The sequence below is a fragment of the Anopheles coustani genome, chromosome 2 (assembly GCF_943734705.1).
Source record: "Anopheles coustani chromosome 2, idAnoCousDA_361_x.2, whole genome shotgun sequence".
Taxonomy (NCBI): domain Eukaryota; kingdom Metazoa; phylum Arthropoda; class Insecta; order Diptera; family Culicidae; genus Anopheles; species Anopheles coustani.
Genome location: NC_071289.1, coordinates 38,481,537 through 38,503,146, shown reverse-complemented (window position 1 = coordinate 38,503,146; position 21,610 = coordinate 38,481,537). Strand labels below are relative to the sequence as shown.

General features: G+C 43.2%; 3 protein-coding genes across 5 annotated transcripts; 1 reads left to right on the top strand and 2 right to left on the bottom strand.

Annotated features, from left to right (window-relative positions):
* The first annotated feature begins 1,485 nt into the window (after window positions 1-1,485).
* LOC131266696 (arrestin homolog) lies at window positions 1,486-4,875 on the top strand. Its single transcript, XM_058269307.1, has 4 exons — window positions 1,486-1,838; window positions 2,911-3,721; window positions 3,791-3,920; window positions 3,995-4,875. Exons 1-4 carry the CDS (start codon window positions 1,730-1,732, stop codon window positions 4,094-4,096), a joined length of 1,152 nt encoding a protein of 383 aa, XP_058125290.1. The 5' UTR covers window positions 1,486-1,729; the 3' UTR covers window positions 4,097-4,875.
* Window positions 4,876-9,167: 4,292 nt separating this feature from the next.
* On the bottom strand, window positions 9,168-17,431 carry LOC131267231 (cytoplasmic protein NCK1). Of its 3 annotated transcripts, none has more exons than XM_058270046.1 (6): window positions 16,953-17,431; window positions 13,161-13,511; window positions 12,761-13,081; window positions 12,344-12,680; window positions 10,569-10,890; window positions 9,168-10,486 (listed from the first exon to the last, which is right to left on the bottom strand). In XM_058270046.1, exons 2-6 carry the CDS (start codon window positions 13,180-13,182, stop codon window positions 10,277-10,279), a joined length of 1,212 nt encoding a protein of 403 aa, XP_058126029.1. In that variant the 5' UTR covers window positions 13,183-13,511; window positions 16,953-17,431; the 3' UTR covers window positions 9,168-10,276. The 3 variants fall into 3 exon arrangements, with proteins under 3 accessions (XP_058126029.1, XP_058126031.1, XP_058126032.1); XM_058270048.1 differs by having other exon boundaries at window positions 17,078-17,431; XM_058270049.1 differs by having other exon boundaries at window positions 17,210-17,431.
* A 1,781-nt stretch (window positions 17,432-19,212) lies between these two features.
* Window positions 19,213-21,128, bottom strand: LOC131267230 (adenosine kinase). Its single transcript, XM_058270045.1, has 4 exons — window positions 20,956-21,128; window positions 20,617-20,778; window positions 20,257-20,418; window positions 19,213-20,181 (listed from the first exon to the last, which is right to left on the bottom strand). The coding sequence occupies exons 1-4, from the start codon at window positions 21,054-21,056 to the stop codon at window positions 19,392-19,394; spliced, it is 1,215 nt and encodes a 404-aa protein (XP_058126028.1). The 5' UTR covers window positions 21,057-21,128; the 3' UTR covers window positions 19,213-19,391.
* Window positions 21,129-21,610: the final 482 nt, after the last annotated feature.

Sequence of the window (21,610 nt, the reverse complement as noted above, 5' to 3'; positions counted from 1 at the left end):
AGCAAAGAAACCCCGCTATCGCTCCTCACAGAGAGAAGAAAGCATAATATAGAACAAGCGGTAAAGCCCATTCAACATGTCCCTTGAAATGTTTTCGACTCGAGCCGCTATGTGGTCACGTGTTACCACCGAACGTCACCGAACGTCGTTCGGTGCTTCCGGTGTGCCGGTTCAGCTGTCCACCATAAATCGATGCGATCACATTACCTTAATTGAGACATCGAGGGAATCTTTAGTGACGCGCCATCGAGTCTTATCCCAATTTGCGCATACTCTTCGGACGTCGATTTCTTAGTGAAAGTTACCAGCGAGGCTCATAAACGTGCTAATAAATAGGGCCATCGTTGCTGCCCGTTACGAAACACCATGCGCCTCCACTGGGCCCGTGCCACATGATGGAAAGCATTTTAATTGGCTAGCAAACGAAAATCCAATAGTTATGAGCTGCCGAGTGACGATGATGGGCCAGTAAGCGATGATGGCCATCAGGGTTCCATGTTTATGTTTTAGTTATTTGCTAAAATAAACCGTTTTAATGGTTGGTATTTCTTATGGTCGCAATTATACTTAGACATAATATTGAGAAAAATATTTTCAACTTCTTAAAAGATTCGAATGCATGACTCAGGGTTTGTTTTTTTTATGAATGCCGCAAAGATATTTAAACAGTATACCGTTCAAAAAACAAAACTTATTCCTAGCGAAATTTATTTACGATATCCTTATCAAATCGGAAATTTGAAACAAAATCTGGAATTGTTCTCCCTCTTTATTTTTTTTTCTCTTTATTGCTTTACGGCAGCTCTTATTTTAAACCTTAAAAAGTGCCCAAATTGTGATATATTTGAAAATGAAAATGTACGATACATGGTAACGTGCGATATCAAACTCAAAATATTAAAAAAGATTCAGCATAAAGAACTTTACCAGGGTAGCTGCTAGGAAAACAATTGTAAATAAACAGGTAAGGCCTCTTCCAGCAATAACATGAACAGCAACGAGCGAAAACAAAAACACGTGCTGGCTTTGCCCGAAAACCCCAACGTGCCACGAGTTCCGATAGCACATTTTGCACATTCGTGACTAATCGTACGACAATGAGGAGCGTCAGCGTTGTCCTTGTGGTTTTTGTTTTGTCGGTCCTTCCGTACCAAGAAAAGCGTCTTCGTGTCTTCCAGCTAGTGGGCAGCGAGCGAAAAGGCATGAAACCCACCCCCAAAACATCGTTCTCGTTCGAACATATATTCGAAGTGTCTTCGGTAGAGAAAACGAACAAAAATATGGCAAGACAAACTGGACCTTCGATCGATGGCGGCGTGGCATGCCGAACCACGGATACCCGGCCTAGCCGTATCATAATTGGATCAGCGGGCTTTTGTGCGACGCAACACGGTTCGACCGATGGGACGCCAACCCGCGTTCCGGGCGCGTATAAATGAAGCCAAACCATTGGCATCTAATTCAGTTTGCGTTCATCTTCAAGAACGAAGGTGGTCATCCCTCTACTCGCAGTGAAACGTCTACTCACAAGCACAGCACAGAAACAGAACCAGTCCAAACCACCAAGTTTGAAACCGAAACCCGCTTCCGAAACCGAACCGAACAGTGCATTTTTTCAGTGCCGGAAACCCCGAAACATATTCTCGCCCGTATATCTTCATAGTGTGCATCCCGAGTGCCAGTTTGAGAGTTGGTGAACTGTTCTCGTACGAAAAAGGATTACATCAAGATGGTCTATAACTTCAAGGTCTTCAAGAAGTGCGCCCCGAATGGCAAGATTACGCTGTACATGGGCAAGCGGGACTTTGTCGACCACGTTTCCGGAGTCGAGCCAATCGGTGTGTATGTTGGGGTTTTGGGCTCGAGTGGTGCCAGTATTTTCCCTTGGGAGTCCTTATGTCCACGATCGGTGATGGGGAAGAATGCCAACAGCTTATGAAAGTGATGATGCGTGATGCAATAGCTAGGCAGTAAATTGCTTCATAACGATTTGAATTTGGGAAGCCATTATGTCGGATAGGACTATAGTTCTCTTGGGGCTTTACTGTTTGCCCCAAAGCAAGACACAGCCGAAGCTGGCTGAGATTGAACATTATCGTAAATGTTAATGCAGCCGATACTATTATTTTCATTTCACTATCCTTATCTAAATTAATTACACAAGTAAATTAATACGACATATTCTTCGTAAATTCTGCGATGATTCCAAGTTTCGTGTTCTTTTTTGCTCGACGAGAATATTTAATTCGGCCGAGGTGAATTTCATTTATTTGTTTTATAAATTCTAAAAAGTAAAATTATGTTTTAGAAGTATAATGCAAAACATCAACAGCACACCGTGAACTATACATTCAAATTGGAAATTTCATAATAACAATAATACATTCTTACCTATGAATTTTTAACCAAGACATAGTAGAGAAAGCGATCAATAACCATTTGGCTTACTTTATACCTTCCTGATTGATTATTATTATCCAAAATCGAAAATTAAACAACTTAAGATTTTCTTGGAGAGCTTAAACATACGATCAAATTCACTATAATGGGAATAAAAAGGGGATTTTGGATAAGATTACGGTCGTTGGCGTATAGTTAAAGCCAACATGCTCTAACTGACTTTTTTGATCTTAGGGCAGTTGAGATAAATCTATTGAAACATTTTTTTTTCAAGAATAGACGGCAAGAATAACTGTACAGTAATCTACTAAAAACAACGGGGTGACGGTGACGATTTAAAAGAAATTGGCAAACACATACGGCGATGACGGAGATTATCATTTACAAATATTTGTTGATGTATGGCGTACGATCATTTAATAGTTTTCTCCATTACGATCGTGGCGTTTTGACGAACATTCGAGAGATGCCATAAATTCGAATGCTAATAATTTACATCCTCCCTTACAGACGGTATCGTCGTCCTGGACGATGAGTACATGCGCGACAACCGCAAGGTGTTCGGCCAGGTCGTGTGCTGCTTCCGGTATGGCCGCGAGGAGGACGAGGTGATGGGGCTGAACTTCCAGAAAGAGCTGTTCCTCGCCTCGGAGCAGATCTGGCCGCGCCCGGAGAAGTCGGACAAGGAGCAGACGAAACTGCAGGAGCGCCTGCTGAAGAAGCTCGGCCCGAACGCCGTCCCGTTCACGTTCCAGATGTCGCCGAACGCGCCATCCTCGGTGACGCTGCAGCAGGGCGAGGACGACAACGGTGACCCGTGCGGCGTGTCGTACTACGTGAAGATCTTCGCCGGCGACTCGGAGACGGACCGCACGCATCGCCGCAGCACGGTTGCGCTCGGCATCCGCAAGATCCAGTTTGCGCCGACCAAGCAGGGCGCCCAGCCATGCACCGTGGTGCGCAAGGACTTCATGCTGAGCCCGGGCGAGCTGGAGCTGGAGGTGACGCTCGACAAACAGCTGTATCTCCATGGCGAGAGGATAGGCGTGAACATCTGCATACGCAACAACTCGAACAAGATGGTCAAAAAGATCAAGGCCATGATCCAGCAGGGCGTCGACGTGGTGCTGTTCCAGAACGGCAGCTACCGCAACACGGTCGCGTCGCTGGAGACGAGCGAGGGCTGCCCTGTCCAGCCCGGGTCCAGCCTGCAGAAGGTGATGTACCTGACGCCGCTGCTGTCCTCGAACAAGCAACGCCGCGGGGTAGCTCTCGACGGGCAGATCAAACACCAGGACCAGTGCCTCGCCTCCACTACTCTGTAAGTAACATGGCAACCATTCACTCACTGCGATCGACTGACGGCACTTGTCACGATCTCTTCCCCCAGTTTGGCGCAACCGGATCAGCGTGACGCATTCGGAATCATCGTATCCTACGCGGTCAAGGTGAAGCTGTTCCTCGGTGCACTCGGTGGCGAACTGTCGGCTGAGCTACCGTTCGTCCTGATGCACCCTAAGGTAATTGAACACTAAATATTCCTCTGCGAGCAATGGTTGTTTGGCTAACGTTTACCCCCATATTTCACCTTTAGCCCGGCACCAAGGCCAAGGTGATGCATGCGGACAGCCAGGCTGAGGTGGAAACCTTCCGGCAGGACACCGTCGATCAGACTGGCTCGATCGACTTCGATTGAAGCGCTAAAGTGATCGCAATCCGATAACTACGATGAACGGGCCTACCAGAAAACTCACACATGAAATATACACACACACACACACCAACGAGAGGGATAGAGTGAGAGATAAAGAAAGAGAGAGAAGAAGAAGGAGTAAACGAAGGAAATACACAGATGCCACAACCGCAAACCGAACGCAAACGACCTACGAACGACGATCGAGCTTTCCATTCCAGTCCTTGTTTTCTTTCCCTCGCCGGTGCAGAAGTCAAGAAAGGAAGAGACACGGAACTACAACGCAAACGACGACCACGACACGATTGGATGAAACAATCTTTAACGAGATAGAAACTTTTTAACATCATAAAGAAAAACGAAGCAATAAAGAAGCTTATCTGCAAATATGTACCTTATACTGAAAACGAAAATCAAACACCCAACTTGATCAGGTTCCTTCCAAGGATGTGCTTGAACTGCAACCATGCATTGGTGCATGTTGCGCTTCACTTAAAAGAGAGACTTGGTTATGTACACTACAATTGGGTGGATGAAAATAAAAATAAAATTTTTGATTGGCTAAAAAAAATTGCTTCTAATAGCAGCGTTATTTTTTTCTAGGTTTTTCCTATTTTGTTGATGTTAACAAAAACAGATATCGACACCCATGTTCGGCAGAACTTTATATTAACATCTGACCTTGTATTTCATTCATTTAAAAATGGAATATGTAGTCGTAAGCCCCAAGCGTGTTTCATGTAAAGCTAAACACATTTAAATTAGTACCGAAAAAGACATAATTTATTTTAAATTAAACGTGGTTCACGGTGTTGTAATTCCGAGGGTGTTAATGTTATTAACGTTTTTGACTTGAATTGCCCGAAAATGTTCGTTACCAGTAGGGATCAGCCTCAAGCCTTTTGGATATGCATTTTTACTTTTATTTGTACAATTAATTACGCTTATTGAGTACAGGCTGGGAAGATAAGATCAAAATCATATCTAAATTTGGACGTCAACGACATTAAATCACCTGGGCAATGGCAAGTGAGAGAGAATTTTACGCAACTGAGCCAAAATTTCGTAACAACAAATATAACACATAAAATGTAACAGCAGCACTACATTTAAAAAGAAAATTTATCACTTCACTTTATTGATAGAAATATTCGCATTCGTACTGGACTTAAAAAAGACCTGACCTTGCTTTCTTAAAGTAAGTGGCATAGTCATGCAATTTAAACTTGTTAAAGAAAAACAATTGATAAAATTCCCAAAATAACAAATATATCAAATATCACTATCACTGTTCAAATGTTCATCGTTTCGGATGTCGCATCTACCAAACGAAGCAGTGTAAAACCCAGCTAGACATTTTATTTCGTTCATCGTTTATTCTTCAGTTCAATCCTGGCGCACACCTACATGACCACGACCCATTCGCTCCCAGTGAACCGAGCGTACCTTGACTGACAGGCGCTTCACCACATCATGCTCTAAGTTCGAATGTTGCACTCGTACCAGGTTTTCCTGCTCGTACCACCAAATTCTGGCACCTACTATATAGCAGGGCCTTCATGGTGGATTTGCCTGCCTGCCAGTTGCGCGCACTCATCGACATTCTTTATCATTTATTCTATCGCTTATGATACCGCTGCTACGCTTTCCGTTCGGCGTGTGTTAGCTGTTCGGTTACTCGCTGCCAAAACATAATGCGTTCTGTGCGCTTGGCTTTACGTTTACGAGTAATTGTTACCGAAAGGAAACGTTTCTATAAACAATAAGCTTGTAATGTAATGAGTACTTTTTACTAGATTCATTGATCTTACCTTTTATTGCGATGACTTAGTATTCCATGGTAGATAGTATATTCGCGCTCATATCTTCGTGTGTTTTCTACGTGTTTTTATGCATGTGTATGGATGTCTTTTTTTCTCTTCGTTCCTACTTTTCTAGTTTCACACTCTTTGCCAGTCTGTTTCAGTGCGTTTTTGGGTCGATCGAAAGTGTGTCGGGAAGCTGCCGCGAAAAACAAAACGATACACCTTGTGCCGCTGTCGATTCCCCTCGGTGTGTCCCTCCGTTTCCTTCCGTATGATCGACCCTACTCTCCACACACACACACACACTCCCCCTACCATCCACATTATTTCCTTTTGTCACTAACATTATTCTTGCACACATTATGGATGCTTTTCATCGTGTATGTCCCTCTGCACTTGCAGTAATTTTATAATATTCTATATTAATTGTATATTTTGGTATTAGGATGATTCATTCATTCATTCATTACTATCTTAACCACCATACGTTGCCAAGTATTTCGCCGTACATGATTCCATCAATTGATCCATCTTTTTCACTTCCTGTTTTCCTTTTTTATTCATTCACCTCCCGCTGCACCGGCCCTGGGTGCGGCAAGGTTGCTTAAAATTAGAAACGCCTTAAGCGGTACGATGGAATTTATGGTTCAAAAGAAAGTTTGCTAATGTACGCTAGTAAAAACGCGCGATGACTTCCTACGTACGATCGGTGATCATGTAAAGATCGTGTTTATACATGCTGGCTTTACAAGCCATAAAAGTGAAAAGATGCGTGTTACTTTCTCTGTGTGTTGTTATGATGATGTAGTGGAAATTAATATCTATATTTTAACCCCTATATACCGTATCCTCAGTTGATCTGAGCTGTGAAAAATAAAACCTTTCTGTTGTACAAAGCTTCCCTTCTAAATAGTCACTCGGTTTATGGATGACCTCACTTGGCCATGAAACATAAATGTAACATTTAGCGAGCACCACATTCGAAACGAACCGAAAAAATGCGATCCAGTGATAAGAGCATGAGATCGCTACTTCCCATTGAAACAAGTAGTATCCTGATGCGAGCAACAGAATTTCGAAACCATCGCATTGCCAGCCATTTAATTATGGACAACCAACCGTTCGGTTGGTTTTATTTTCGTTTGCGCAAGTGTTTTAAGTTTTGTTTTTCTGTTCAAGCAGTTTTAAAGTTTAATAATTTTGATTCCATTCCAACATCTCTCGCAAGGGCCATGGTAATGTTGATATCTGCTTCGTAGGCATACATAGGTTTCCATTCAACATTTCAATGCTCTTTCGTGCCCTTACGTCTCTGTCGGTTTTATTCTTGTCTAACATGGCACTACACTAATTCCCGACTCCCTTTCTCACGGCCTTACACTCTCTTTCTTTTAGTTGCAAAATGCAATTTGCAAACCGATCACTTTCCTTCCGAAAGGCAAGTAGAAATTCGAGTCTTATCGTAAAGTCATGTTAGGCGTACGTTTTCACCCCCCCACAGGTTCCGTTGATGTGTGTTGATCCGGGCCGGATCCGGCTGCCAACGGCGCATTTTCACCCAAAAATTAGTGCCAATTATTCGTTCGTTCGTGAGACATTAGCCCCTTACACTGCGTTCTATCTCGTCTTATACCTGTAAAGATGCCACTTATATCATTGTCGGAAGATGCTGTTAGGCTTTCGAAAGTCTCATGTAGTATCCTGCTGGGATCCGATATTTGTTTGCTTTACGTGAGTTTTTTGTGAACACATTCATGATTCCGGCAAACCCCGCAATTTTTTGTTTTCATTTTTGCAAATGTAGAAAATAATTCGAAAAAACATTTCGCCAATTTCCCGCATTGATCTGCACCATATCCAGGAGCTTACAGAGAGACTCTCGGTATGGGCTAGGATCATGACAAAACAATAAAAAAGGAAAAAAGCTTGTGGTAGTCGTACACACACACATACACACAGACAAGTACCAGTGCAAGCAGCATATGGACATTTTTCAGTGAAGCCGTAGTAGGATGGTGCTGATCGTTTGAAGATCAGTTTCAACCCCGATGACGGATATTACTTATGCCTCGGTGCTTACTTACAGTCACACCTTCACCCAAAAGGATGAATATCAAAAGTATCGATTGACTCCCGAATGGCCCGTAGCGCTACTGCGGGACAACTGCTTCTGCTCCCGGGCTAAGGAGGAAGAAGAAGAAGCAAAAAAAAAACTTCCGAGCGAACATCACAACACCGATATACACTTACACACTACGCAAACACCGGGCCCCGCCGACGTGTCACGCAAGACAGTACAGTTGGATGGTGTGGTGTTTGCTTCGCCCAACGAACGATTTTCATGTCAATTGTTGGTATTGTAAAAAAGGAAGTATCAAAATGACTAATTCCATCACAACATGCTACCTTGTATAAAATTATCAGACCGTCGCTTCCTCGACACTACCTGACACACACACTCACGTATTCCGGAACCGCCTTATATTCGATTCTCTTCTGTTACAGTTTGTTTACTTTTGGCTTTCATAGTTATATCGTTTTTTTTGTTTTACTCTCGAACTCGTCTTCTGTTGTGGTATTTCCCATCCTTTCCGCTTCCCTTGTTACGATGCGGACATTGCATTGCAGCGGAGCGGAGCTTATTACAAGTCATTTATGTTTGCAAAGTGATGCTAAAAACTTGAGAAAGGATATCGAATGGTTACATTCTTCTTCGATAGGGGATTTTGTTTCAAAGCGCGCTTGTTATACTGTACATATGATCTATAATGGATATAGCTACAATGTTTCTAGCTCGCATTGCTCGACGTCACATGCCGTTATGTTATTGTTCAAGCCATAAATAAAACCGTTTGGGATGTTTTGGGATGTTTTGGAAAAGATAGTTGTAAGTGATTCAAACGAATTTGCACAACTAGAATCCCCACGGCACTCCATCATGGGAAAAGGAAGGACAAAATGCATTACATCCGTTGAACATGCCATGAACGGAAATTATTGTGTGTATTTGCTGCTATGTAGTGGCCGGATTTATGTTTGTGTAATCTCCCTTCCTACTCTCCACTGGTCTCGAGTAGATCATCAACTTACCCAAAACGACGGGATTGCTACCACGCTAATCATTCGTTCACACCAAGAATTTTAGCGACACAAACCTTTCGTAGGAATATAGGTGTGTACGGTACTACGTTAGAAAATTGGGTAGATCTTTTTTCACTTCCGGTGGATTTTGTTTAATCGTGTTTCTCGGTTCTATTTTTTTTTAGTCATATACGCACACATTGACCGTTGTGGGAATATTAATCTACTACAAAATAAATGCATACACCATTCTGAAGGGTAAAGATTGGTATATAACTCCCGTATCAAACTCGGAAAAGCAAGAGTGGAAAAGAACTAGCGAGATATGATGCCGAAAAACAGGACCCAAAAGTGGATACTTTGTACAAAATTCGTTGGGTAGTGAATTAGAGAAAAAAAATCAAATACAACTATCGTATTATTTGTGTAGAAGTTTGAATGTAAATTGGTTTCAATGAAACGACCACAACTCCGCATTATGGACACGATGTAGGAGTGTACATTTAATTATGGTATAAAACGCCCAATCCCCCTTTGGAAAACTGACGGTGCCATTTGATCGTGCAGCCGTTTTACTGCACGAAACGTTTTTTTCCACATCGGGAATACCACCATAAGAAGTCAACCCACATTTTGTCTATTTATCGATCTACAGTTCTCTTAGTGAAGTTTTCTGCTTCAAAATAAATTACTACGTTTATAATTATCATTATTATATCGAGTTCACGCGGGTTTCTCCTTTCCTATTTCGGTGTCATGAAGAAGCCTGTACGTGACGTTGTTCCGAACCAACTAGTCTCAGCTGCAACTGCTCAGTAGAAGCCACAGCTCCACACACACGTACGGTACACGTTACCAAATGATAATGCACGAATAGATGTGCATTCGGTTAATATCTTATTGAATTCATTTTATGGGCCCTAACGCGTTTGGTTGTTCCGGTAGGACAATTTTGAATACAAGCGATAGAAATAAAACATAAAATTTAAAGAAACTAGCTAAAAACAAGCAACCGATTATAAAACCGATAAAAATAATAAAATATAAACGGATAAGATTCATTGAGCGCCTTAAAGAGAAAACAATAAGCTCACAATTCCAAACACGATCTCGTCAATGACCACACATTAACCATCAACCCGAACAAGCTTACAACTGAACTCATCAAATTTGCACCGTTTTCCCATGATTTCGCTTCGGTGTGGTTTCGGTTACCAAATCGGCAGCGGTTTGTCTTGTCTTGTTCTACACTACCTACCGTTGCCGGCATTCGAAAGCCTAGGAGGAGTAGGTCGGCTTAGGTACCGTTCGCCTTCGGTAGTGGTCGGACGAGGTACAGCTTTTCGCCCTGCTTGTTGGTGTAGATGGGAGCTCTTTGGTAGTGGTCCACTAGCTGATCCAGTGTGTGAAATTTACGCTGCCCGATGCAGTACATGTTTCCTTCCACGTGCACACGGAAGTGCTTGTTGCGTCCGGGAGCCTTCAGTGATACCGAATAGTCACCAAGCTGTAATGGAGAAAAAATTGGCATGCCATGAGATTCGTGCATGTTCCTTCCCGACCCGAAGGGGATAGGAGATATTGCTTACGTTTGTTTCACTATCGCGAATCAAGTAGTCGCCATCGTGTCCGTGAGAATTCAACACCGTATCACATTGACTTCGTGTAATAGCACCATAGTACCAGCTCTTCCCGGTTAGATGGGGACGTTCCGGTTGCTGCGAGTTGTTGTTGTTGCTATTGTTCGTATTGGAGTTGTTGTTGTTCGACTGCGCATCGGCAGGCCGCCGGTCTAGCGAATCCGGCCCACTGCCATTGCTACGGAATGGTTGCGCCAAATACTCGGATAGTTCCTGCAGGTAGTTGCGCGGCACGAGCCCAATTTGACCGTTGTTGTTACGGGCTTTATACCTGTAAAATAGAGAGGAAGAAAAAAAAAGTTTTATATATACAAAAAAAAAATAAAAGTAAATAAAAATTAGAAAAAAAAGAATTCGAATTGGTGCTGTTCCTCTGCTGGTTAAAATACGACGGTTACGATACGATGCACCAGGAAAAAGATATTTCAGCATACGTGCAACGAATGTGTTAATCGCGTGATACAAGAAGTATTGATAATTTTGAAAAAGGACTTAATCAAGCGAGGAAGTTAGATGGGGAATCACGTTCGAAGGAAAGACGATCAAACGAAATCGATGCGTAAGGAATCGAGCTCTCTAATTGATAGGAGCAGGATATGTATAAAAGGCTAGAAAAATTGAAATAAAATCAAACTTTTCAAGTCCTTCCATCCATATCGAAGCTGAGCTCTTGAGATGTTTTCACAGGAGACTTTCTTGATTAGTTCTTCTTCTTGGCGTAACGACCTCTTGGTCATGCCTGCCCGTTAAGGGCTTACGAGACTTGTTTCCCTGTTGTACGTGGATAGTCAGTCCTCTCGTACAGGGGAGGGTCCGGTCTCGGTTGGGATTCGAACCCACGCCGTCGAGGTGGTGAGCCCCGGCGCTCATGGGCCGATTTTCTAACCGGCGCTACCGCTCGGCTGTCGCGGACCCCCTTCTTGATTAGTTATCTGACGTGAAAAGATCGTGTTCCGATCCAACCACAAGATACCCAAAACTAGCTAACTTCTGTTGGTTCACCTCTTATGACCGATTTTTTTCGTCACGGCAAAGATAATTACAAAATGTCCGCAAAGCACTTATAACAAATGTAAAGTTCTTTTGAATTTTCCTTAAGACCAGATTCAAGCATTAACTGTGTTTCCTCTGGCGTCGGCGTAGTCACACATTGAAGCAAGTATCGTGAGTCCCTAATCAATTAAGTCCTAGAAGATTTAGAACGGGGGTCCGCGACTGCCGAGCGGTAGCGCCGGTTAGAAAAATCGGCCCATGAGCGCCGGGGCTCACCACCTGACTATCCACGTACAACAGGGAAACAAGTCTCGTAAGCCCTTAACAGGCAGGCATGACCAAGAGGTCGTTACGCCAAGAAGAAGAAGGTTTAGAAAAGATCACTAGAGCTACCTCTGCTATCGACGTTGGTTAATGTTTAAGCCTACGTTCAAGATTTCATAGCACTTCATCGGACGTCGGCATAGTCACGGCTCGGGCCTCGCTTTGAAACGAGAACCAAAGGACATCAGAATCGAGATAAAGTGTCTCGCATTGACGGCGACAACGTCGCGAGCGGGTACCTTCGGGCGCTTCGGTAGCGAATCCAATTCGTTACAATATTATGAACAAAAAAAGTTGATATGTTTAAACCTCATCATAAGCGGTGAAGATAGTTTCGAAACAGAAACAGGAAAAAATCAACGAGAAAAATACATTAGCACAATTGAGTATAAAACCAGTGTACTCACCACTCAGGATCTGCCGCCGGCCGCTCGAGAATCTCCAGTCGGTCACCCTTCTCAAACGACAGTTCGGTGTCGTTGTTCGAATTGAACGAGTAAAGTGCCACCACAATGTCGAGCACGTTCTCCGCCATCGCGTACGTGTGCAGGGTGTCGTCTTCGTTTTCCTCCGTCGTGTAGTTGCTCGGGAACCAGCCGGTCGCCGAGCCGCTCTGGCCACGCCACCAACCATCATTCGATTTCTCCAGTATCAGTATTCGCGTACCCTTCGTGAGCGACAGTTCGTCCTGCTGCTGCGCTTGGTAGTTGTACTTGACTATGGCAGTTCCGATCGGTGTGGACGCTGGGAAAATGAAAAGGGGAATTGAACCATACCATACCTGTTTGCTGGGCACGAAACGGTAAACGGCCATTGCTACTCACCAACTGCATCCGACGGGTCCGGAGGTAACCGCCGGCTCATGGTGGGACTGTCCACCTGGCGCGAAGGAGAGCAATTTGGAAGCGTTTTACTGCCGGAACCTTTCTTGACCTTCTTCTTGAAGCTGTCGAACAGCGAGACGGATTTCTTCTCCTTTTTCACGTAGTTACTCGGCACATAGCCGGACTGATTGCGTGTGTTTTGCACCCTCCACCAGTGCTTGCTGTCGTCCAGCAGCAGATAGCGTTCGTTTTTCCTCAAATCCAGCTCCTGGGCGCCTTGCGATGCGTAATCGTACTTTGCTACTACGTAGCACACATCCTCTGAAAAGATATATAAAAACGATATTAATCTCTTGAAGAACGCTTTACAATTGTAAAATCAACGACACTCCACACGTACCTTGCTTAATGCTTCCGGCCATTATTTTTTAACGATCCACCGCTGGCTTAACTCGCTTCCAATGTGTTCCGCACAAAATGTTGTTCAAAACCGTCCGGCTTTTGAGTCTTCTTACGACTAATGACTATGAGAGGGCCAAATACCGGGCACCGGAAATTTGACTCGGCGTCACTGCTGCCTAGCTCCTTTGTTTTTCCGTCTATTTTCTTGTGGCTTTTATGGAGTAACTTCCAACGGCTTGATTCGACCGGTGTGTCTTCTACTCTAAACTGCTACATACGGAGGGCCCAATGGGTACATCAGAACCGTTCTATTACAGTCACATTATTTTCGTTGTCACCAGCAATGCACCTAAAATAAGAAAATGGTACATGATAAGAATTGATTCGGATAGGCTTAGCGTGTGCCTTAGTCATATATTAGTCATGGCATTGTCAAACTCTTGCGGAAGGAGTTCGACACCATTGGAAGGGGATTTTTTCCACCTCAATAATAACAGATACAATGAACAAAATCGATACTATTCACACAGCAAATGTAAGGATGTGTCCAACGTCGAAAAGATGCAGATGCAATGTAGCATCGTTTGCAGAATGAGACCGAGATTATACTGGAACTCCCTGCTTCCTCCTCATCAATCTAATGCTCGCTGCATTCCAAAGAAAAATCCTATGTCATTTTTCTTTCCCTTGCATAATTCAAATATACTGTATCAGAACTCATTTGCAGCGTTATCAATCAACACGTTTCTTAGGACACTCTGCCTGTTTATGGATACGTCATCGAATGGACCATTCTATGAATCACACTTTTACGTTGAAGTGTTGTGATGGTTTTAATCTGCTAATAACGGGATCATGGGTCATATGCAATACGAGCACGTTTCTCGGAGTATAGTTAAAAAAACACCTCGCGAGCAAAATGACTTTTTAAGTTTTATGAATGTCTATATTAAAAAAAAATCATTTTATCAGCACACAAATATATTTCACCCAATGTGGGATGTTAATTAAATGGACAAACGGCATCAGAAATGATCTGTTTGTGTCTTGTCGTATGTTTGTTGCCGTCATCATCCACGATGAAGTGATGACTGTTATGTGGGGCCGGACATATGGACAAAACGGAGGTGCTGTATAGCATGTTATATTAGGTTAAGAGATGCGCTCTATTTTTAAATATGTTAGGCAATTTAAGACCATACTATACATGGTACTGTTTTAAGGTTTCGTCAATATACTTTCAAATTTCTCAACAAAATAAGATAGCCCCAGCCATATTCAACTGGACACCGACGAAAGATGTTGACTTTTCTGGCACAAACCTCCAAACCCGGACAAACAACATATGCTTCCCAGCTGTGCAGCACAGCACCGAGCGGTCTCGATTGTGCTCACATTTGGTAAGATTCGCCCACGCCTTCCGGTCAATCGGAAGATTCGAAGTGAAGTACACAATATATCTGCTGCAGTGACGTGAAGTGGTGTCGCTGCTCAAGGTTTTGAGACCGCCGGAGGCTCAGCGTAAAAAAAAATACCCCAGCTCAACTCACAACAGTTCTCCAGCCTCTCCCGCCCCCCTCCGAAGGGTATTCTATCAACACGCGCTTCTCAGAAAGCTTACTTCCATAATGAGAATTAAGTGAAGGTCGTTTTGAAGCAGCAATCTTAGTAGAAGTTTGTTCGAGATTTCATTTGGTGCTGCTTGTGTTCGAAGTGTGCCGTGAGAAATACGAGACCCATGCTATCAGATTTTTTGTTTATGTTTAAATGTTGATCAGCTATCGCCAACGGCATATCATTTACATCAGCGATTTGTTTGACACGATCGTGGCACACTACAACTATTTGAAGCCTATAGAAAGTATTTTTCAAATCCAACAGTGGAACGGGGTTGTTTCGATCTGTTTTTCTTGCCGTAAAATTACAACAGTCACCAATTAAATGTTCGTGATTTCATTTCTGTGCCACTCGATACTGGCCTATGTGTACGCTAATCTTAAACAAAGGGAAAAAGGTAAAAGTAACTTTTCTATTCCTATACGAACCAAACACTATATCGCGGCATGATTTGGTGTCTCGAATTTCCCAATTACTATTATGTGTTTTTTTTCTACCACATTTTCCCACCACCTGGCGGCCCCTCTCGACTGTTGAGGTTCTGTTTTTTGGGGGTGTTTCGTGGGGAGGGTGAGTGGCAGCAGCTTTCCCTCCCGGGGAAATTTTGCGTGGCCATAACAGTACAGCGTGCCGAGCACGTGGAAACTTCGGGAGCGTGCGTAGGCAGACGTAACCATACGTAAAAGCACGCCAGCGACTAAATTTAAAATTAAAGCAACTTCCACTTTGCTTTTTGCCTTCGTCATACCCGTACCACAGGTTCGATGCTGGGACGTGATATATTATGCTCAAATTACGTGTTTCCTCGGACGTCAGCAGCGTCGTCTACAAAGAGTAGTTCAAATATTCAAAAATTTATCGTATTCGAAACAAAACAATGAGGCAGTCCTGAAAAAACTTAAAAAAAAACAACACAACAGTAAGAAAAGCTCTAATTAGAAAATCTGGGCTCTATTGTTGTTGATCGTGAGGAACGAAATGGAAAAAAATGCACTTGAAGCACGCACTCGTCTTCTTGTTGGCCAGGCAAGACAGGGAGGCGGCTTTTTCATTTTGACGGCGTGTGTGGCCCACATGAAAATGGTTGTTTTGTTTAACTACACGAAACCGCCTACTACTGGGCTCGCTTTGATGAATTGACAAATTACCCCCGGACACACTTGCACACGAACGTATCATACACCTACATACACGCACACACACTTAAACACAAGCACGCAGGATTCGCATTGTTCCCGTGAGCCGTGGTGAAATTTTGTAAGGAGTTTTCGAGCAGTGCTCCCCGTACAATACGTCTACTAAGTTTTGCACGCGAGTAGCGTTTGTAAGGAAATTAATTTTTCCTTTGCTCCATAAGTAACACGATGCACGATCTTCAATCTCAAGCCTCCTCGAGCGAATACGATGGAAGGGGTACGATTTGCGATATTGCCCGATCTAGCAAAGGGTCCTTTAAAAGAAGTGATTTGATCTCCTTCTAGCCTACCCCGATTCAACACCGCACGGTATTCTGAAGTGTAACCAAATCAAGCAAAGTGCAAAGGACACGCTTCAACACAAACAAATGCGAAAAAACGAGGAAAACGAGGTATCTGCCCATCCCAACTCGCACACACTAATGGAAGATTGCACCAATGTGCAAAGGATATGTTCAAAACCATATCGTCTCGTCTGGCAGGGACAACACAGCCAAGATATCCTCGCAAACAACACCATCAAAGCTGCAAAACGCACACCACATTATGAACCGTCCTGCGCACACGCACACACGCGCTCAATGTGTTGTGTGGTGGTGTACAAACAGTTCATCGGCAAAGGACATCATCCCTCGTTGCGCGCGTTGGTAAGCTAGTGTGCGAACCTTTAGCTGCTCTACACCACCAGAATACAGCCTTTTTCTGGCGTTGCTGTGTACGTTGATGTTTCCGCTGTTGCTAGAGGCACCACACACTCAATGTGAACACGGTGTGATTTCGCTGAGGCGCACAGGTCCGGTGTGTATCCTTCGCCCAAGGGACGCACACCAAATTGCATATGCTTTCACTCCCGCATGTGCTAAATGCCACCTTACATTGTGGCAATTTTTCGATTATTCCAATATTTTGCATCTCTTCTCCATTTTGTTGAAAGGAAAACACAAATTCAATTTGCATACGCTGTTCAGGCTACGTACCATTTGACGCGTCTATTCGCCGTCAATTACCCGAAGGGTGATGTGTTCTTCGCGGAAAAGATTCGCAGTCATATATGCTTTTCTCCGGTATAATGAAGTTTTTGATTTCTATTCTCCCACCACACCTTGTTGCACATTGGATGCAAAGTACGAAATCCGGAGCAGCGATGCAAAGAACGAATGATTTTTTCGCATAACCAAACAACACTTTATACCGTCCGTCGACGGACCCACAGCAAAGGGTAATTTGTTCTCACAGCCAAGCCAGCAGCGGAGGAGGGCGACACCTCCAACTTTTGCCTTTCTCGCACCTTTGTCTGTTTCGCTGATCACGGACGGCGAACGCTTTGCCACACCCGCGAGTGGCGTCGATGTACGCGAAACGATTACCGCGAAGCTGAAATCACGCTAATTTGTGATCTTTTCCGACCGAAACTTTACAATTATTTAGCAGCCGACTGATTGCGACCGACCGTCACTTCGAGTGAATTCGAGTGTTGGCAGAATCGGGACTCGGAAGATTCGAAGATTCGATCCCTAGACGGATTCTAAAGATTCGAATCCCATTTGACGGATTCTAAAGATTCGAATCCCATCTGACAGATTCTAAAGATTTGGATCCCATTTGACGGATTCTAAAGATTTGATTCAATTAGGATTCTAATCAAATTTGATTCATTTGGGACTCGATTTGATTCGATTCTGACTTGATCCTAAACTGTATCAATCGACTCACAATGATTTGAGTCGAATTAGTCACATAACTAGTCGATCTAGAGACAATGTAATTGATTTAAGTTTACTCAAATCGAACGCTGGGTAGAATGTCCAATGGACATAGATTGAGTTTTTTGCGCGATTTGCAAGTTTTGCTGTAAAAAAATCCTGGAACCTATTTTTTTACAAAGAAATACAGTAGAATGTCCATTATCCGAGTTGTTCTACCCAACCAAATCATTAGGACCAGACCATTTTTACCGAATTCTGAATCGGATTCTGGGGATTCAGATTAGGATAAACAATTTCCAGACCGACATTGATTTGTTTACATGATGGTGATGATGATGATGATGATGATGATGATGATAAGTCCCACCGCTTACCCCTACATTGGTTTGAGAGGGACGAAAGTATCTTACGATATTAAATATAAATCACCAAACGAGAGGGGGCATTGGGGCATTACTCTCCAGAACAATCGTATCCAACTCCATTTATACAACGGTCGCCATCGATTGAACAAGGAGGTACATCTTAGATTTCCTAACTAGCAAAAGGAGACCACTTTCCGGAGTAGGGCAGATATTTTCGCACAGTTTTGGTTAACACCGCCAGCTATATATGACTGATAGAGTGGTGAAACCCACCAGTGCTACTTACGGGACCTGATTTCGTTCCTTCCATACAACGGCCCTGAGCAATCACCTCGAAAGGTAAATCGCCGAGTCCCCCAAGGTAAACGAGGCACCACTTTCCGGAGTGTAAGAGGATATTTCTGCTCTGTATGTAGTTCCCCCGCCAATTACCATTGGTTGATAATGTGGTGTCACTATCAAGAACAGAAAGGGACCCAATTACAGTGAGATGTGTAGATACTATTACCCGAGGAGAACCTTGCTGCACTTTCCTACCAAAGGTATACATGCCTACTAAAAAGAACCTTGCCAAGTGTATTTTTGGTAGGCATGTACTCCTCATAACCTACCAATAATTTTTTTTGGGATCCAGGAAAACAGAGTTCGAAAGTTTCCGATGCTTTGATTGTACAATGATTGATTGTACAATTGTTAAAGTAACAAATAATATGAAAAATCGGTAAATTTGGTAGGCACGCATGATATGATGGATTGGGGCTCGGATTCGACGATCCGGAATGGATTTGAATCGAATGATTCGAATCCCTGTAGGGATTCAGTTTTCCCATCACAACTACCCGCAGACGTTTACAAACAAGGTTGTTTCAACTAAGTGAAACTAAACGTTCGCTTCGTTAAAAAAAACCTGGATCAATTATTCTTCGTTCAATCATGTCTTTTTAAAAACTACATACAAAAATTAAAGGTCTGTAACATAACACAGTTCAGTTTTATGTGGAACTTTGTAACAGTTCTACCGTATTTGGAATGTGTGTATCATTATAAATCTAATACATTGTTCTGAACAACTCGAAATCATTCGGCCGGCATTCAACCGCTTGTTCAATAATTTATAATATGTACATACATTTCTTTCCATAGACATTTCACCACAAGTCTAACGTATTGTGATACAAGTTTATGTGCATTCATAAATATTGACAGCTAACAACACTTTACAACTATTTCCCTTAACCATACTACTGTAATAAGATCATGATCACCATCGAGCAAGCACCTAGACCAATCTATTGCGTAACATAATAGAAGCAAAAGGAACTTATTCTGCCAAAAGCATTGAAATCTAAGGAATCTTTCCTTCGAGAGCAGTCGTCGGAACCGTGGGTGAAGACGGTACGTTTGATGGCAAGTTGCACCCAACCTGTCGTATCACTTTACCGGCCACTTTACATCCATACCGAATGCATTCTACTAGCGTAGGACTTTCGTCGTTCATAAATTTGTACAAAAATCCGGCCACAAACGAGTCACCTGCACCGGTCGTATCGACGACGGTGTTTACCGGTATGACCGGCACTGGGAAACTTTCCGCACTGAACTTCGAACCTGCTCCGTGGTAAAACCGAACGCTCCGGCAGCCATCGGTTGCGATGAGGATTTTGCTGCGATTCTGCTTTCGATACTGCTTGATTAACAGCCGCGCCAACTCGTCCACATCGCTGCATTTGTAAATCTCCGCCAGTGCGATGAATTCGGCTAAATTGCCGAACACCAGATCTGCGTTCTCCACGAGAAAGCGCATTTCTACAGTAAACTGTTGCAGTATGTAGGATGCATTCAGGTTCGTTACGAGCAAGTTTGCCGTCCCCTTGCAGTAATGATCGTATATATAGCAACAGATGTGAAACTTCTCCGGCACAAAGTACCCTTCTATGTAGAAAATTCGAATGTCTTCGTCGATGTTGGTATGTGCGGCAGATTTGCAAACGCCAATCTTCGACTGGCACCACCGGGAACTCACGAATTCCTTCTTGAAATGTAACGATGCTCCAATGTTTGCGTTTAAACTTCGCTTATCACCACTGATGAGGCACATGCACGTCCCAGTTATTTGATCGGGCAACGTTTGAATGCTAAAAGTACAGTAAAGCGTCAGTTCGACACACAGGCTCAAGGCATACAATGTTAATTGTGATAATATAACGTACCATGTGTTTAATGCGGAGTCTTTAAGTATCTGCTGCAGTATTTGTCCATTCTCGTCGATGCCAACCGCACCACAAAAAATTATATTTTTTTCGCCAAGGGCGCGTAAAATGCGACACGTGTTCAGAGCCGAACCGCCAGGATTGTAGATAGGATTACCGCATCTAGACGGAAAAAATCGAAAAAATAAAGCCACCCAGAAACGACGTCATTCTCATAGAAGGAAAAACTGCGCTCCGTGGAAACTGAAGTAGAAATCTAATGCGTTCGTCCCTTTTTCTTTCGTCTCGTGAGCATGATTGCGCTATGCGTATATGTGACAGGTGTAAATAAGAAGCTCTTTCCATTGACCAAATACCTACGTTTCTACGGCAACGGAGACAAGGGCAGCAAGTTTTTCGGCAGGAATTTCCCTCTGATCATCGGGTTTCAGATCGAATTCTTCGAGTATTTTACCATCCTCCAGCTCCACACTTATATCCAGCAGAATGTTCCCGAATGCCACCATACGCGGGCACCGATCGCTGAAGCATGCAATACAATATTTAGTGTAATTATTATAGGACGCGCTGAGTCATAACGTTTAGGCCACGCTATATTGCTGCCCAAACATGCTACCGAAACATTTGGCGGACACCGTAAGCGCCCCAGAACAAATACATCCAATCCGCGAAACGCAAGGACGACTTGTTTACACTTACCAGCTGGCGATGGTGAAATCCTCGTTCGCGCTAATCATCTTGCCAATATCACAAAACCGTCCGGCACAACTTATTCCGCTGGAGCGCACAACGGCACCCATTCACTTCTATTTCGGTACAATGCTGTAATGTTACATTAATGCTCTGCAAGGCATGCAAAACTGCATGTGCACCAAGGTGACTCCTGCTATGTTGATCCACTTCGGACTGACATTCGTGTACCATACGTTTAAACACGCTAGTTACGTACTTAACTCAAGCGACTATCTAAAGTACCGGCATTCTAAAGTCAAGCGATGCTTGGATTTTCAGCTGAGAACACTGTAGTAAATGTAATGGAAAAAATGTTACTACCAAAAAGTTTCCAATTTCATCTAATAAACCTAGTACCAATTATGTCCTGCTCGGTTTAATAAATGCTGATAGTTTCGAATATTGTACGCTTAAATATTCGATATCCAGTTTCAAACATGATTCGAAATATGATTTTGATGCCTAATTGTTTTTGGCTGTAATTTACACATAACTTTTGTTCGAGTGACTTATTGTTTAAATTGCTATAGGTCATAAAAAGTGATTAACTAAGTGACTATTTGGCCTTTATTTCATCTTGTGACCCTTGGAGTTTGAAGCGGCCAATTGAATGCTGTAAAAG

Bases quoted from the DNA above. Each gene is read 5' to 3' on its own strand.
- LOC131266696 (XM_058269307.1), top strand. From the start codon at position 1,730: ATGGTCTATAACTTCAAGGTCTTCAAGAAGTGCGCCCCGAATGGCAAG. The intron at 3,722-3,790 runs GTAAGTAACATG...CTCTTCCCCCAG, and splicing joins TGCCTCGCCTCCACTACTCT to TTTGGCGCAACCGGATCAGC. The intron at 3,921-3,994 runs GTAATTGAACAC...TTTCACCTTTAG, and splicing joins TCGTCCTGATGCACCCTAAG to CCCGGCACCAAGGCCAAGGT.
- LOC131267231 (XM_058270046.1), bottom strand. From the start codon at position 13,182: ATGGCCGGAAGCATTAAGCAAG. The intron at 12,681-12,760 runs GTGAGTAGCAAT...TCATTTTCCCAG, and splicing joins GGACCCGTCGGATGCAGTTG to CGTCCACACCGATCGGAACT. The intron at 10,487-10,568 runs GTAAGCAATATC...TCTCCATTACAG, and splicing joins TTCGCGATAGTGAAACAAAC to CTTGGTGACTATTCGGTATC.
- LOC131267230 (XM_058270045.1), bottom strand. From the start codon at position 21,056: ATGGGTGCCGTTGTGCGCTCCAGCGGAATAAGTTGTGCCGGACGGTTT. The intron at 20,779-20,955 runs GTAAGTGTAAAC...TGCATGCTTCAG, and splicing joins GATTTCACCATCGCCAGCTG to CGATCGGTGCCCGCGTATGG. The intron at 20,182-20,256 runs GTACGTTATATT...CTGTACTTTTAG, and splicing joins GACTCCGCATTAAACACATG to CATTCAAACGTTGCCCGATC.